At 42.4% G+C, this 17655-nt stretch overlaps 1 protein-coding gene and 1 non-coding gene across 2 annotated transcripts in view; one reads left to right on the plus strand and one right to left on the minus strand.

The window, feature by feature from the left end:
* Window positions 1-17655, plus strand: part of MTHFD1 (methylenetetrahydrofolate dehydrogenase, cyclohydrolase and formyltetrahydrofolate synthetase 1) — a 62760-nt gene that overhangs the window by 2357 nt on the left and 42748 nt on the right. Inside the window, exon 2 of the mRNA XM_043556336.1 lies at window positions 13269-13353. Coding sequence (XP_043412271.1) covers window positions 13269-13353 — 85 coding nt within the window. The remainder of the gene's footprint in view (window positions 1-13268; window positions 13354-17655) is intronic.
* On the minus strand, window positions 15130-15328 carry LOC122469915. Its single transcript, XR_006293784.1, has one exon. It is a non-coding gene; the product is annotated as a U2 spliceosomal RNA (small nuclear RNA).

Below are 17655 nucleotides of genomic sequence, written 5' to 3' on the forward strand. Positions count from 1 at the left end.
GCTGTCAGCATAGAGCCCAATGTGGGGCTCGAACTCATGAACCTTCAGATCTCGAGCCGAAGTTGGACACTCAACCAACTGAGCCACCCAGGTGCCTCAAAGGTAGTCATTCACCTGACTTCTAACAATGTAGATTAATGTTGCCCGTTTTTGAACTTTATATAAATGGCATTGTATGGCATAAAGACTTCTGGGTCTGGCTTCTTTCAATGAACATTGTGTTTCTGAGATTATTTCATATTGCATGTAGTTGTAGTTCATTTACTTTCATCGCTGTGTTGTATTCTACTATATGAATATGCTACTATTTACTCATCCAGTAAATAGGACACTTAGGTTTCTAGTTTTGGTGATTAGGAGTTTTACTGTTACGAGCATTCTTTTGCATGTCTTTTGATGGAACATATGCATATTTCTGTTGGTTACATATTTAAGAGGATTGTAGAGTAGTAGGACAAATATGTATAATTGTATTTAGTAGAAATTGCCAGTCTTTTCCAAGATAGTTTTGCCAATGAGTCTCATAGGGTACCTTTGAAACATCAATGCCTGGTGCCCACACCAGACTGATTTCATTTGAATTGGCTAGCAATAAGCCACTGGATTCAAATATTCTCTAAATCTTTTAAAACCTCATTTCTATGATTCTAATGCATCTTGAAAGTGAGAACCACTTATTTAAAACCTTACATAGAGATCCAGTTCTCATCATTGAAGTATGGCAACGATTTGGCTATAAGGATTGAAAGCATTCTCTGGAAAAGACTTCCAGGTACTGGAGGGGTCCCCTCTACCCAGCCTGCTCAGAGCTGACATAGCTAACTTTTTACATTGCCCTGTGGTAGAGCAGTCAGTTAGTTCCTAACACAGTTCTTACAGGAGCATTAAGACCAGGGTCTCCTTGTCCTTACAGAAGATCTGTCTTTCATGTGCTAATAAAATGGTTCAGAGACTGCCATAGCTTGCCACCTTGACCTTCATGGAGCTTGTAGTACTCACAGTTCCTCAGAGAGAGGGAGCCTTGGCAGGGGAAACAGCCTTCCTGGCTCATGGGGATCTTGCAATTCCCCAGCAACTTGTACTCAGGCTGCAATAGGTTTCTGACTTGGCTGCTGGCTCAGTGGGAATCTGAAGAACAAGATTCAGCTTGAGTAGGCTGGATTGCAGGCGGAGGCTCTGGGCAGGGTATCCCCACCTGTCGTCTTTTACTGGGTCAGGGACACTCTTGAGAGGAAAGGTAAGTGAACTTCTTACATTGCAACCAGGGACCCTGGAGTCCAAGGAAAGGGTCCCTCATTCCCCAAGTTTCAGATCAGCTTTCTTGGTTGCCAGCAACTGTTGGGTCTCTCTGGGGATAAATTTGCAAGCCTTCAAGGGCTCTGGGCAGTTTCTTCCCTGATACAGTGTTTGGAATGTAAAATCCCTTCCTTGGGGGGAGAAAGAGTGGAACAGGCCATGAGTTCTACAGTCAGAATTTCTCCAAAATCCAGTCCACTCGATCCATCCCATCCTGCAGCTGAGGCAATAATAGTTGAGGCTAGAAAGTGATGCGATTTGGCCACAGGTTAATGGCAGAGGTTCAATTGGAACCAAGTCTCGTTCACCCAGCACATGGCATTTTTCACGCTCTCAGGCACTTATAACTTTGCTGAAAGGAATTTCGTAAACTAATCTTTGTCTTACTTAAGAGCAGTCTCTCATTGCTGTGCTTCCCACTGCTGAGAAGACCATCCTTGACTTTTGTTTACTTTTATTATTGTTTATTTTATTATTAATTTTATTATTTTTTTATCATTTATTATTTTATTATTCCTTTATACCTTCCTGGAAGCCAGGACTAGACAGAGTTCATCATTTCCAGATTCCATCTCTGCCTGTTCTACCCTGTGGGAAATCTGGGATCTAGTTGCCAAATTGTCTCCCTTTGGGAGGAACACCCCATTTCTCCCTTAAGGGGAGTTTGAAGGTTGCAGTCCACGTTTGACAGTTGGGAGAAATCTGAGGGTCAGAGACAAGTGTGTGTCGTTTTTGGGTATTTATTGACTTATTCAACACATATCTCTGTGCCTCCCGTATGCAAGCACTCTTCAGGACCTAGAGATGATGGCAGTAAGCAAAATAGCTCAAATCCCTGTTTCTGGAGTTTGTGTATTGATGGGTAGAGACACACAATAAAGTAGGTACAAAAATGTGAGGTGGTGAGATGTGCCAAAGGGAAAACCAGGGCAAGGAAGAGGGACAGAGATTCCTGCCACATGGGGGGACTGTAATTTTAAATATGGGAATTAAGCTCATACTATTGTAAAAGTGACTTTGGGGCAAATACTTGAAGGCTGTGGGGCCATGAGCCTACCGATGTTATGGGGAAGAGGGTTCCTGACCAAAAGCAAGCCTGTGCCATGGACCTTTGACCTCATTCTTTATTAAATGACTGTCTTAGGGTCAACAGTGAGGGCCCCAGAGAAGCTGACTAAGCATAACTGGGTGAAGTACACTGTCTTTGGCGGTGACCCACCACCTTGGCTTAAAAGAGGTGTCCTTAAAGAGACAAAGGGATGGAAATTAGATGGAGGAACCGCCCTGATTTGTGTGGTGCCTAAATGGGGTATCTCCTGATCAGATGGGGGCCCTAAATGCGGGGCAACAATCAGGTGGAAGCCTGTGGGGACGAGGGAGGTGAAAGAATTCACCTGAGGCAGAACAAAGGAGGTACAAGTTTATTGAATATGCAGCGAGGGAGAGGAGAGGCTGTCTGCTTGGAGGCAGTGGAAAGAGGCAGCTTTTCAGGAGGGAAAATGAGAGGTTTGGTGACATATGGAATTTTCCCTTTTTTGGTAACTGGCTGGTTGTAAGCAGCCCATTGGTCCGTTAAGGCCTCTGGATATTTCAGGGTGGGTCGCCTGATGGGCCTGTCTGTGTTCAGCCTGGTGGTCACTGTGGCCCTTTCTGCATTCCTTTGCTCAAGCCTGCTTGCCTAAAAGTGGCCTCCACAATTTGGTTTTTAGGCTAGAAATTACAATTCTTACCTGTGTGTGCTTTTCAAAGTGAGACTTGCTGGATTTTGTGTGATTTGTTTGCTTCTCCTTCTTCTGTTTGATATACCTGAGCCCACTCCCTCCATTGGTGGCATTTTTCTTGGTCAGGTCTTCTTTCTGCAAAGACTGGTTGTGAAGAGAAAGGCAGCTTGCTACTTGTCAGGCACTGAGAGAAGGTGCTCTTAGTTTTTCTGGGTTGAGCAGAGCAAGTTGGATAAGTTTGTATGCTCCCTGTGGGCGGAATCCCCAGATCTAGACATAGCGCTGCTCCCTCTGGGGAGCACGGGTAACTTAATTTACCTCTTTGTGCCTTAGTTTCCTCATCTGCATGTTGCGGATAGTGATGGCACATAATTCATAAGGTTGTTGAAATTAAATGAGTCATTCATTACTTTGAAAGCATTTGGAGCAGTTCCTGGCCCATGGTGGGTTTTAATGAATTGGTGCTTTGTAGTTAGTATCTGTTGAATAAATAAGTGGTGTCTGTGTTTATCCAGGCTGTGTCTTTGGTAGCTGCCTTATAACCTTGAACCTTAAAATTAGAATTTGTCCTACTGATCAAATATAAAAATGGAACCGTGCTATACATTTAGCTCCAGGGCTAGAAAAATTATTTCTGTGAAAAGAATTTGCCCACCACAGAGAAGGGCTGCTAAATGTTGATAAGCTTTTCATTTTGTCCTGTAGATAAAATACCTGTAGACCTTTTGTGCTTAAAAAGATTTGCCTGTAATGAGATCCAAAGTGCAGGCCTTTCAGAAGTTACACGGAACCTCGAATGCCCAAGCTGGCTTGACTCTGGGAGCCTTGCAGGGGAGTGGGATCCTCTGCGAGGTTGTAACTAGACCGCCTATCTAGGCTACTGGAGTATTGTTGTAAGCAGACCCTGGCAGAGACTGGAGCTGGCAGCCAACTACTGTGGCCATGGCTCCAGCGAAAATCCTGAGGATGTGGCCCAAGAATAAGTGTCTGTCCTCATCCATCAAGAAGGTTGGCACCAGGCAGTTTGGGATTTGGACAGTGGGGCTTTGAGTAGGGGTGTGTGGTCCCTTGTGTTTCCCTCAGGAAGAAGGAATATCAGGTTAGCCTAGCATGGAGTAGGGTCCCTGGAGCAGAGGGAAAAGGCACCCTCTCCTTCCATGGACCCTGGTAGGGGCTGAGCAGGGTAGAAAGACCAGGGCAAGTTAGTGAGCCTCGCTTTCCTCTCTTTTCCTCTTCTGTACTGTGGGGGTGGCCGTAGCAATTATTTATACCCTGGGGTTGCAGAGAGGATTAAAAGGGTGTGTAATGTAAGGCTCTCAGAACCACAGAGCTACTGTGGTTACGACTGTATCCACTGAGGTCTGATCCATAGTGTTGAAAGTTCCCAGCACCCCTGCACTGTGCAGTTAGCTCCCCTTGATGCTCTCCTGTAAGGTATCTCCTGGCACTGTCCCTCCGTGAGCTTGAAGGAGTGGGTGGCGGATGGTGCCACAGTCAGGATTCCTCAGCCACCCTGGCCACCTCACCCTCCATTTTGCAGTTTCTGAAGCTTTGGCCAGAATGACTAACTTGACCAAGACTTACAAGGCTGGGGGGTTGGGGGGGGGGGGAAGAGTTATAAGGCTGATGGCAGGGACTCCACAGTGTATTTTTCTTCCTAGCCAAGGGCTTGTTACTTGCTTGCCAAAAGGAATTGCAAACTTGTATCCTCCTGTTAGGAGATGAAAGGACAAATTAAATCAGTTTGGAAGGCTCCCAGACTGCTTCTCTTCAGAAAGTCATTTTCAAGGTTGGAGACAAGTCAAACCTTCTTGCTTTGTTAGCTAAGTTTTTCTTTTCACCCTTGATAAGAAGTTCTTCCCCTAGAGCCTGGGCTGGAGAGGTATAGCTTTGTGTTACTGGTGTTTGAGGAGTACCAGGAAAGAGGGAGTATTTCTGTAAAAGGTTTTGCCAGAGCCTAAAAGGAATTTATCTTCAGTGACCTAACGTGATAAATGATCTTTCATTTTGGTTCCAAGTACTAGTCCTTGTAAGCAGCCTCCTAAAAATTTATTTATTTATTTATTTACTCACTCATTCATTTATAATTTACTTAAAATTTTTTATGTTTATTTATATTTGAGGGGTGGGGAGAGAGACAGAGACAGAATCTGAAGCCGACTCCAGGCTCTGAGCTGTCAGTAAGCAGAGAGCCTGATGTGAGCCTTGAACTCCTGAGCTGTGAGATCATGACCTGCGCTGAAGTCGGCCGCTCAATGGACTGAGCCACCCAGTTTCCCCAAGCAGCCTTTTAGATGTAAGCCCTTTTTACCCAAGTTTTTCCTTTAGCTTTCCATAAAAGTAGAAAGCTTAGGTCTTTGTGAGGCTTTTCTCAGAGAGAGCTCTTGGCATGCTCTTCCTCTCCAACCAGAGGCCCCCAGTCTTCCACCTTCTTTCCACATTCTGCTTGGATGATGATCCAAAGACCTCTTGGACTTGGGCCCAAAAGCAGCTCTGATGGCCAGATGTGTGGTTAATGGGGAGACTAACTCTGCGTGTTGGGCTCTTGCTTACAGAGCCTCATACGTGGGGCCATCCTGTGATGTCTCATAACTCTTGTTACCAACTGACAGTTACAAAATGGTGGCCTAGCAGCCAGATGTAGTTATACATTTTGTTGGGCTTACAGAGTTATTTTTTAAAATTGGATTGCTTTCCAGCACATTTATGTGTATAATTATACCCCAAAATCTGGAATCCTGACTTTTTGAGAGGAAAGGGAAAGCTTAGCAATGCTGTGCTCTCTATTCTTTTTTTTTTTTTTTTTTCAACGTTTATTTATTTTTGGGACAGAGAGAGACAGAGCATGAATGGGGGAGGGGCAGAGAGAGAGGGAGACACAGAATCGGAAACAGGCTCCAGGCTCTGAGCCATCAGCCCAGAGCCTGACGCGGGGCTCGAACTCACGGACCGCGAGATCGTGACCTGGCTGAAGTCGGACGCTTAACCGACTGCGCCACCCAGGCGCCCCTGTGCTCTCTATTCTTAATGTCACCAAGTTTGTTGGATCAGAGTAGAAGCTTCCCCCTCTCCCCTGTGAGGGGAAGGGTGGTGGGACCACATTGTTCAGGAATCCTACCACACTTGGTTGTGTCCACCTGGAGTTGGCAGTGTTTTCCACTTTGTGACCTTTTTCTTTTATTTTTTATTTTTTTAATAAAAAAAAATTTTTTTTAACGTTTTATTTATTTTTGAGACAGAGAGAGACAGAGCATGAACAGGGCAGGGGCAGAGAGAGAGGGAGACACAGAATCAGAAACAGGCTCCAGGCTCTGAGCCATCAGCCCAGAGCCCGACGCGGGGCTCAAACTCACAGACATGAGATCGTGACCTGAGCTGAAGTCGGTCGCTTTAACCGACTGAGCCACCCAGGTGCCCCTTGTGACCTTTTTCTAATGCACCTTTTTTCTGTCTCTCTCTCTCTCTAATGCGCATTTAATCCACTTTTAAAATTGTACATTTCAGGAAGCTTTTCTTGACCAGTTCAACCTGGTTTCCCAGCTCCATGTGTTCTCTCTAGATCAGTGGTTCTCAAATGCGGCCATTTTGCCCTTTCCTCCACCCCAAGGCACATTTAGTCAGGGCACATTTGGATGTGTCTGGAGACATTTTTGGTTGTCGGTTGGGGACTTGTCATCTATGCTGGTGGCATCAAGAGGTAGAAGCCAGGGATGTTCCAGAGCATCCTACAGTGCACAGAAGAGGCCCCTCCAACGAATAATTATCTGGCCCAAATGTTAGTAGTGCAGAGATTGATAAACCCTGATCTAGAAACTTAAGGAAAGTAGTTATTGTATCATTGTGTATATGGATTAATGATACCTTGTATACTCACTGAGAATTAGAAGATTCACTAGAATTTTACACCATTAGCTGTTTTCACGTCCTGAATGTCAGGCACTTTACCTTCCTTAGGTCTTGGAGAGATTGGATGGAAGAATTTTACATTAGAAATTTTTATTGGAGCATGAAATGGATTCACATTAAGTTTTCAAATATATATTTGAGGTATCTGTCAAGTTTAGTGTATATTTGCATTAATTATAATAATTCTTACATTAAATATTTTATTCTTCAACATAATGAAGGAAAGTACTGATACTAGTTGATCTGTATACTGATACAGTATAGCTGTTGCTATTATACCATGTATCAGTGAAAACAATCAGGTGTTTTTTAAATGCTTATTTTTTTATTTTGAGAGAGAAAGAGAGAAAATCCCAAGCAGGCTCCAGAGCCTGGCACGGGGCTCAGTCTCATGACCTGAGCTGATATCAAGTTTGACAATTAACTAACTGAGCCACCCCAGGACAACCCTCCCCACCTCCCTCCCCCTTTCTTTTTTAATAATTGAAAACAGTTCTAACAAGAAGGTAATTTAGACTTTTAATTTAACTTAACTAAGAATTTGAAATATATGTATTTCTTGGAACACTAGGTGGCCTCACAATCACAATTGTTTTTACAAGAAACTACGTGTTTTTGTTTTTGTTTTTTTAATTTGAAGTATTTATTTTTAGCAGCATAACATTGTATGGACAAATGAGATAAAACAACAAATGAACAGCATGAAAACAATGCAAATAAAATATGTGTGTTTTGCACAGTTAAAACCTTACAACAATAATTTACTCCTTGGGAAGTTGGGCAAAAGAAATTTGTGTCCTTTAGAAAAGCCCTACATACTGAATGAAGATGAATGTCCTTCCTTTTTCTCTGATCGGTTACTAAAGGTATATTCTGTTCACCTTTGAGAATCACTTGGGAATTACTCTAAGCTTGTGTTGTATTTCAGTGTTTGTTGACTGAGGCAGCTTTATTTTCATCATGTAGATTTCTCAGCCAGGTGGTTAAATACCCTTTACTGCCTCCTTTTTCTACCTATAGCTTCTGTTGAAATGGCCCTGTTGGGTTATATTTTAGCAATGCTTTTGTCTCTGTCGTAAAATGTCCAAAATTTGAAAATGAGCCAACATTTTATATCATAAAGAATGAGTTGTAATTTGTACTGGGCTTTTCCAGGAGTAATTGTACAACTTTGGCAAAAGAAATCTGGGTGACTATTTACGGGTATTATCTGACTGGGACTCTCTGGGGGTAATGTGATTCTATAGGGACATGCATCTTTGACTTATTGATTAGACTCTTTAACAACTGTATGTGGCAGAAGTTAAGTTGGAGAAAATAGTAATGCACATGACTCTTATCTATACAGATTTAAACAAATTTTGACAGGTTGAAATATAAATGATTAAAAAAAATTTTTTTTGAATGTTTATGTTTGAGAGAGACAGAGCGCGAGCAGGGGATGGACAGAGAGAGACACACACACAGAATCCGAAGCAGGCTCCAGGCTCTGAGCTGTCAGCACGGAGCCCAACACGGGGCTTGAACCCACGAACTGCAAGATCATGACTGAGGCAAAGTCAGCTGCTTAACTGACTGAGCCACCCAGGTGTCCTGAAATATAAATGATTTCTACCTTGCTTTTCACCCCTTAGACAAAAAGATACCTCCAAACATTGCATTTTATTGGCCAAGAGCAATGCTTCTCAACTTTGGGTACTATTAACATGTGGGCTAGATAATTGTTTGCATTGCATTGTAGGATATTTAGTTGCATCCCTGGCCTCTACCCACTAGATGCCAGTAGCAACTTAGTTAAAACTGCATCTGTGTCTGTATCTAATCGGCTATGATTATTTTACTAGTATCAGTTTAACAGGACCAGAGGCTTTAATGGTTTACTGCCACTTTGTCTTACCACATTCACCTGCACTTTAGTACTGATTTCTCCTCCACTGACATTGAGGTGTATCTTCCCTTAGGTTTTAGAGAATGTTCATGCAGGATGGTGAGACTCTGGCATATGAAGGTCTACCATCCAGGCATCAGGGGTGTTCTCCAAGTGCCTATTTCTGCCTCACTTTTCCCTGAATCTTTATTAGCAGTGTAACCTCATGGGCCATGGCTGGAAATCAAGGCATCTGCAACTCAAGAAAGTTTCTGTTGATTTAGCGGGTGCCAGTGTTTCAGAAGGTGTTCTGTGATGTGGCATTTTAGCTTTCTGGAAGTAATGAACTATGAAAACTAAAGAGTTTCCCAGCATTTAACTCCTCATAGCTCTCTGACCCTAAAATAAAGGTAGATGAGGGAGAGAGTGTGAACTTTTCTCCATGTCTTTTATAGTTTCTGAGCTTCAAGCATGCTTGCACTTGGCTGTTGTTATTCTGCTTTTCTTTCCAGAGTTCCTCAGTTAGTGGCCAACTCAGAAACCGAGGCAGGGAAAACCTTATAAGGGACCGTGGAGACCTTGTTACAACTGTCTTTTTAAATTTTTTTAAAAATATTTTTTAATTAAAAAAATTTTTAAACATTTATTATTTAGAGAGGGGGCACAAGTGAGCGAGGGCGGTACCACAAGGGGCAGAGAGAGGGAGAAAGAGAGACAGAGAGAAAGAGAGAAATGGGGCTCACCGGAAGCCGGTCTCGTGCTGACTCCATGCAGGACTTGAACTCACAAACCATGAGACCATGACCTGAACCCAAGTCAGATGCTTAACGACTGAGCCACCAAGGCACCCAGTTTTGTTTTTTTTTTAATTACAACAATCTTGGTTTGTTTGTTTTTTTTCTCCTCGCTAAAACAGAAAAGTTTCTGCGTATTGCTTTAGTGTTTTGGACTGTCTAATTCTTGCTGATTGTGGTTTATGTGCATTTTTAAATGTTTCATTGCTATTCTGATCATGTCTCATAAGGAGACCTAAATGTTAGCTTTTAAACAAATCTTTCTAGTTGGAAGAATAACCCTGCTAATGCAACTTCAAAAATAGTCCTGCTTCTTAGAGAAAAGCTTAAGGGAGTCACTGTAACTGATCTCAGTCTATGATCTTTTTTAGAAAAAAAAATTGCACACTTAGATCCATTTAAATTATAGCATAGAAAATACAGAACATTTTGTTCTTTGCTCTTAACCTAGTGGGCTGAAATATTTTCCACCTATACCACCTTGTAGTACTGGGTTCTCATAGCTTGCTACCTGCTGGGTAAGGATATTACTTTTAGTTGTCCCTAGAGTCCCTTCTTTAGGCCTCAGATGGTCATTATTCTAGAATCCTTATAAGATTTGGGAAATGAATTCACAGTATCAGTATGAAATCTGCTCTGTGCCTTAAAATATTTGTAGTTGTCAATCTTCCCAGCTCTATTTTACACCCCCTCCCCAAACCTCAAGAGTCATCGGTAGCCCCGCATTTTCTCTGTGCTTCATGTTAATATATCTAGAATCCAGCCACTTCTTGCCAGCTATGGATACCAGAGTCCAAGGCACCATCCCCTCTGGCCTGGATTTTTGCAATTTGAATAGCTTCTTGCTTGTGTCCCAGATTCTCACCATTCTCCCTTTAGTCTGTTCCCAGTTCAGCAGCCAGGAGTAATTTTTCAGAAATGTTAAGTCCTGTCATGTCAGACCTGTTCCAAGTCTTCTAACAGCTTCCTATCACATTCAGAATAAAAGACAGGCACCCCGCTTTACCCTATCCGGTTACCGCTTCTCCTGGGACCCCATTTACCCACTCAGAGCCTTTGCGCTTGCTGCTTTCAGCTAATTGGCTTTCAGAACACCACATTACTGCTTAGAGTCTGTTTCTATATCTTGAAATAGGAAGGCCTCTCCTCCCTTGGCCATCTCGTAACATTATTGAGAATTTCGGATACAGGTTTCCTCCACTATTCGACAGTACAGTATTCCTATGAAACCTTTCATAAGCCAAAGTGGCACAAAGCAAAGAAGCAGGTTTGGAAAATTTTTCAAGCATTCCAAGACCCAAAAAATAACCTCACTTAGGCTTCTTTGATACCTGAGGACACATCTTGCTAATAGATGCGCAAAATACATGGAGATAAAGCCCAGACACTCACACAGTTCAAAGCTCTCGTGGCTTCATGCTGAATTGCTGAGTTCCCCAGGAGGGAGCTGGGGAGTGCCCTTCAGGAAGGGCTTGCTGCAAAACAAACACTAAATGCTGTTTTGTTTTTGTTTTTGCTTTTTTTCCCCATAAAGCAAAAATCCTCTGTATTCCTTTGGGCTAGTGAAAACAGATATTAACAGAGGTTTTTCTGAAAAGCAAAGTGGCAAACCTGAACTTTTGAAAAGCAGGGAATCCCTGCAACGAGCTGTTTCCTCTCATGGTTCCTTGTTAATGTCTTACGTTGTGCCTGGCAATGGTTCCCCCCCAAGTGAGCTTTGTTTGGGTTGGGAGGGCTAAAGGAGAACCTGTAGGAACCTGTGCCTAGGCCTTTGTGTTAATATAATGGTTGGAGGGAAGGGAGGGGACAGGAGAGAGTTGAGTAGCCCAGCACTACACCTAGTTATCATGGTGGGGAGGCAGCCAAGGCTAGGACTGCTGGGGAGTTTCAGAGGCAGGGCCAGTGGAAATGCCACGTGTTTCCTGTTCTCTTGTGTTAGAGCAGAACTGTGATCTCCAGGTCAAATCTCTGATAGAAAAATCCAACAATCTGTTCATTCTTTTGAACTATATTATTGTATGGGATAATTGATACAAATGATTTTTAAAAATAAGGTCACAAGCTTGAGATGATGAGGGAATGTGGGGCAAGCCGAGGGCAAGGTGCAGGCTAACAGCAAGCCCACCCCCACCCCCGCCCCCATCAGTGGGACATGTATGATATTCCTTGGACACTCCCAGGCTACCCAAAAACATGGAAAGGACAAAAAACAAATGGTTAAACTGATAAGAGTCTCCACCAGTTTACCAGAAAAAGGCAATCCCATTATAGCCTAAAGTCCAGGAACTCCCTAGTGTCTTAAAGTCAATGCTTTGCTGGAGGGAAAACCACCTTAGCTTGACAATAGCTAGGCCTCCAGCATGTGAAAGTCTGGAAACTCCCTCTTGACTTTATCTCTCCCGATTGCATAAAATGGTCACCCCCTACGCTTGCAGTGTAACTCTTTCTGCCTACGGGTCCTGTCCCCTTGCTTTAATAAAATCACCTTTTTGCTCCAAAGATGTCTTTAAGATTTCATTCTTGGTTGGGGCCCCTGGGTGGCTCAGTGGGTCAAGCGTCCGACTTCACCTCAGGTCATGATCTGGCGGTTTGTGAGTTCGAGCCCTGTGTTGGGCTCTGTGCTGACAGCTCAGAGCCTGGAGCCTGCTTTGGATTCTGTGTCTCCCCCACTCTCTGCCCCTCCTATGCTCATGCTCTGTCTCTGTCTCTCTCTCTCTCAATAATAAATAAACGTTAAAAATTTTTTTTAAAGAATTCTTTCTTGGTTGTTGGCTCCAGACTCCATGAACCCCCCATCACCTCAAAACTTCATCAGAAATACAATTTTGAAGTCTTAAGTATGACTTCTTGTATCATTTAACATTCTTACCATTGACGAGGCTAATCCAAATAATCTATTTCTTGTAACACCCGTGCCTATTTATGTCCGTTGTTTATAAGTGTGGAGGACTGGAGCAGGAACTAATCAAGTCAGAAAGAGGGAAGAGATGTTTGTAATGTCCATATATATTTCGTATGTCAAATGTGGTTGAGATGAAGAAAGGCAAGTGATGTAATCTAATGTACTTGATGTCTTGTGTTGTCGAGAAGTTGTATGTTGGTAAATTGATTTGTCCTTTGTTTCATGAGAGGTTATACTTTTAACCTTGTGTTAAATTCTTCTGTAAGGAAAATTCTTTTGTGAATTGGAATATATTTATAAATTCATATTGACTTTGGAGTGCGATTCATTGATTGTCATTCAGCCTTATGTGGGTACCCTGTGATCATCTTAGCAGGGAAAGTTGAGCAGGTGTGAGCTGTAGTTCTTTCCTGCAAAAGTTTTTCATTTAGCACCTGGAGAGGGGGAATGCTGAAAAAGATGAAGATTAACAGCCTTCCAGAAGTGTTGGTTCAAGTTTTCATTTATTCACTCTATGATTTTGAATGCCGTCAACTGATCTGTTTTAAACTAAATGTCCTCATTCCACATGGCCCAGTCAGTGTAGTTAGGAGTTAGAATCTAAGATCCACATCTACTCGAGTCCTGGAAAATGGATGCGTATCCCTAATATCCTCAATTATACCAGATAATGTCTATTCAAGGGAGGTATTTTTAATTTAAAAGAGAAACGGCCTCTTATTAAATGACTTACTTGCGCTTGAGACATTCAGTGTTAATTCCAACCTTTCCTTTTTCTCTAGGCAAATAAGGGAGAGACTGAAGAACCGAGTCACTCAGATGAAGGAGCAAATTCCCGGTTTTACACCAGGCCTGGCAATTCTACAGGTATTATGATAGTGTATTTGCACGAATATCCTCTTTTCCCAACTCATGAGTAGCACTTCAGACAGCAAGCACTTCACACATCTTCCTTCCTTTCTCTTTCTCTTTCTCTTTCTCTTTCTCTTTCTCTTTCTCTTTCTCTTTCTCTTTCTCTTTCTCTTTATTTCTCTCTTTCTCGGTTTCGTGAAACCTCCTCATACCTTTTCAAGCTCTCTCTGCAGGCCGCTCTTCTTCAGCTCAGCTGGTACATGTTGCTGTATCCTGGCGTCTGCTATTCTCTGGGGGCACCTCTTCCGTAGTCCAGTGTCCCTAGACCTTTGGTCTCGGGATTCCTTTACACTTAAAAAATTTTAAGACCTTAACGACTTTTTGTTTATATGGATTCACCCATTGATGTATACTGTATCAGAAGTTAAAATGTTTTTAAATATTTATACGTTTTAAAATATCAATAGTAAGTTTATTATATGTTAGAATGAGTAACATTCTTATGAAAAAAATAACTTTGAGGAAACAAAATTGAGGGGAGCTTGGGTGGCTCAGTTGGTTAAGCGTCCAACTTAGCTCAGGTCATGATCTCACGGCTTGTGAGTTTGAGACCCGCTTTGGCCTCTGTGCTGACAGCTCAGAGTCTGGAGCCTACTTGGGATTCTGTGTCTTCCTCTCTCTCTGCCCTGCCCCAGCTTATGCTCTCTCTCTCTCTCTCTCTCTCAAAAATAAATAAACATTTTTAAAAATTTTAAAAATAAAAAACAAAATTTAGTGAGAAGAGGGACATTATTTTGCACTCTACTATCTGGCTTAATGAAAGACACCTGGATTCCCATCTGCTCCCGTGTTCAACCTCTTGCTACATGTTGGCTTGATTGAAATATATAAAGAAAATCTGGACTTGTATACATGTATAGTTGTAAAAAGGAAGAGGGTCTTTTTGTTGTTGTTTCGTGTTTGTTTGTTTTTGTAGTCTTCCCAGGTAATTGTGGATACTTTTGTTACTACAACAGGACTCAGTACGTTTTTATAGTTTAGTTGCAATGTGGAATCTGACACTGTGCAGTGAACTCTCTCGTGCTTGGTTACATCCAAACCCACTGCTTTATGTTGTAGTTTGAATGGATATTTACCCATGCTTGGTTTGTTTTGCCTTCATTCCTCATTTAGAAAATAATGGTTCACTGAATTATGCAGATCTTCTGAATGTTAACACATTTCATTACGCAATGTATAGGAAAGCACAATCATTAGTATCACAACACACTTATCAGAAGAGTCTTTGATTATTGAGGAGCTTGAGGAGCTCACAGGAGTGGATAAAAAAACTTCTGATTTTCACTTGAAAGCTCAGATTTTACCTTTGGCAACAAATACTATTAAGCTATTTTCCTTCAAGTAGCAGGCTTGCTCTGTCCAGTTTTGAGGAGATATTTGCCAGATATTCAAGCGTGAATAATCATTGTTTGTCAGCTGTTTTTTCAAGTAAAGATAGCGTTCCATGTAAAACTGTGGCAGTTCAGGGGCGCCTGGGTGGCGCAGTCGGTTAAGCGTCCGACTTCAGCCAGGTCACGATCTCACGGTCCGTGAGTTCGAGCCCCGCGTCGGGCTCTGGGCTGATGGCTCGGAGCCTGGAGCCTGTTTCCGATTCTGTGTCTCCCTCTCTCTCTGCCCCTCCCCCGTTCATGCTCTGTCTCTCTCTGTCCCAAAAATAAATAAAAAAAACGTTGAAAAAAAATTAAAAAAAAAAAAAACAAAAAAAAACAACTGTGGCAGTTCAGCTGGCCAGGAGAAAAAGCACAGGGCTTTTCCTGGAGACCACCGCTTCTGTGTGGGGCACGAGTGTTTGATGAGCCCTTCCCAGTTCCCCACACAGGATATAAAAAGACATGTATGCAAGGGTTGAGGTTTAATAAAATTAATCATTTTTACTGCTTCATCGAGAGCAGTTCTACACTTGATCTTAGCCAAAAGGCCGAGAAGCAATCGAGAGCACTTTAAGTGAAATTGGCATCTGTTTTTACTGAGTGTGGCAGTGACTAGTATAGTTTGGTGCCATTGCCTTGGTTTGTGCTAAGTCTCACCCACCATTGGCTTTGCAGCCTCCATACAGATGTGAAAAAGGCAGATGACATCACGGTATCATTATAAAGTAGTCTGGCCCTTGAAAGGGTCTTGGGGTTCCCTCAAAAGTGGGTAAGCTGCCCCAAATCTGGCAGTTTAACCTGGCTCTTGATACCAGCTCTAGGTCAGTAACTTCTTCTTTTTTTTTTTTTTTTTTCCTTTTTTCTTTTTTAAAAAGTTTATTGTTGGATTTACATCCAAGTTAGTTAGCATATAGTGCAACAGTGATTTCAGGAGTAGATTCCTTAATGCCCCTTACCCATTTAGCCCATCCCACCTCCCCCAACCCCTGCAGTAACCCTGTGTATTCTCTATATTTAAGAGTCTCTTATGTTTTGTCCCCCTCCCTGTTTTTATATTCTTTTTGCTTCCCTTCCCTTATGTTCATCTGTTCTGTGTCTTAAAGTCCTCATATGAGTGAAGTCATATGATATTTGTCTTTCTCTGACTAATTTCGCTTAGCATAATACCCTGTAGTTCCGTCCACGTAGTTGCATATGGCAAGATTTCATTCTTTTTGATTGCCGGGTAGTATTCCATTGTACATGTATTCACCACATCTTCTTTATCCATTCATCTGTCAATGGCTATTTGGGCTCTTTCCATACTTTGGCTATTGTCGATAGTGTTGCTCTAAACATTGGGCTGCATGCACCCCTTCAAAACAGTATACATGTATCCCTTGGATAAATGCCTAGTAGTGCAATTGCTGGGTTGTAGGGTAGTTCTGTTTTTAGTTTTTTGAGGAACCTCCATACTGTTTTCTAGAGTGGCTGGACCAGTTTGCGTTCCCATAGGTCAGTAACTTCTAAACTTGGGCTTCTTCTGAATTCTGGACTCTTGTTGGTTTCTTGGAAAACTCTCACTTCCCTTTCTTCTCTGATCTCCTTTGACTTCCTGTTCCTTATTTTCCTGATACCTAAACCATTTGGATGCCATAGGGTACAGCCACAAAACCCCTTTTCCACCTATTCCTTCCCTCAGTGAGCTCACCTGGTTCCATGGCTACCCGGGAGAGTCCTTCCTGATTGAGGCCTCTGTCCAGGGTTTCTTCCTGAGCTCCAGATTCACCCAGTAGGACGCCTTCAACAAATTGGTAGGAGGCATTCAATGAATGTTTTGTCAGATGGACACATGGACAGACGCACATTTGAAGGGTTGACTTGGATGACAGGAAGCCAATAACTTTCGTTTGAAATTCCCTTCAGAGATGGCTGCTTCCTCACTTCACATTTCTGGTGTGTCTCCACGTGTTATCGTTTAATCCCTTACTAAGTTTTCTGTTCCATGTTCATCAAGAATTCCAGAGTGAATGGTTCTTAAATACTTCCCCCTGTTGCTGTTCATTATTCAGGAGGCCTTAGCCGAGAAGAAAAGCACACAGGCCTGGGTATGTTCTTGGCTGTGGTGGGTTTTTCATTTCTTTGCAGATTAATGAGAATCAAAGGTATATGTTGTGGGCATTCACTTGGTTCGCTTGGGAGACCAGTTATTTCTTGACTTATTCTTGTGAATTGTTTAGTGTAGAAAGAGGAAATGTGGTAGGCAAGAACTCTATTTCTATAAACCTTTTCAGAAGATTTCAGAAAGGATTCAAAAAAACAATCCCAATATTAGCAATATTGTGATTTTTTTTCCCCTGTTTTTAAGATCAACTTCTGAACTCGTATTTCGAATTTATTGATTGCGAGACTTTTTGTTACATAAACACTTCTGCAGCTTGTCTCCTCTGTGTTGCTGCCAGTGAAACAGTGTTAGAGTATTTTCATCTTGCACTTCAGCACCAAAGTTTACAACATCTTTCCCTGATGCAAGGTTTACATATTATGTTGTAATCACGTCCCTGCTACCTTGGACCTCTTGTTTTTTTTCCCTCCTGGTGACTGACACCATCTTCCCACACACTCAACCAGAAACCTGTACTCTTCTCTTTAGGATTTCTCTCCCTCACTCTCTTGAGTCCCCTTAGTGAATGTCATGCTATTGATTGTGCCTCTCATAAGCTCTTTCAGTTTGTACTGCTTTCACCCTCTGGGGCCACTGCAGTCACCTGCTTACAGGTTTTAGGGTTCTAATCTGGACCCTGCTAGCCTGTCTTTAGCTGCTGCTGCAGGACCCACAATCATCCAGCCACACCCACCCTGTCCTTTACAGGAGTGAGAGTACTGCTTATCCAGAGTGTCTGCTGTA

The sequence above is a fragment of the Prionailurus bengalensis genome, chromosome B3 (genome assembly GCF_016509475.1).
Source record: "Prionailurus bengalensis isolate Pbe53 chromosome B3, Fcat_Pben_1.1_paternal_pri, whole genome shotgun sequence".
NCBI classification, from domain to species: domain Eukaryota; kingdom Metazoa; phylum Chordata; class Mammalia; order Carnivora; family Felidae; genus Prionailurus; species Prionailurus bengalensis.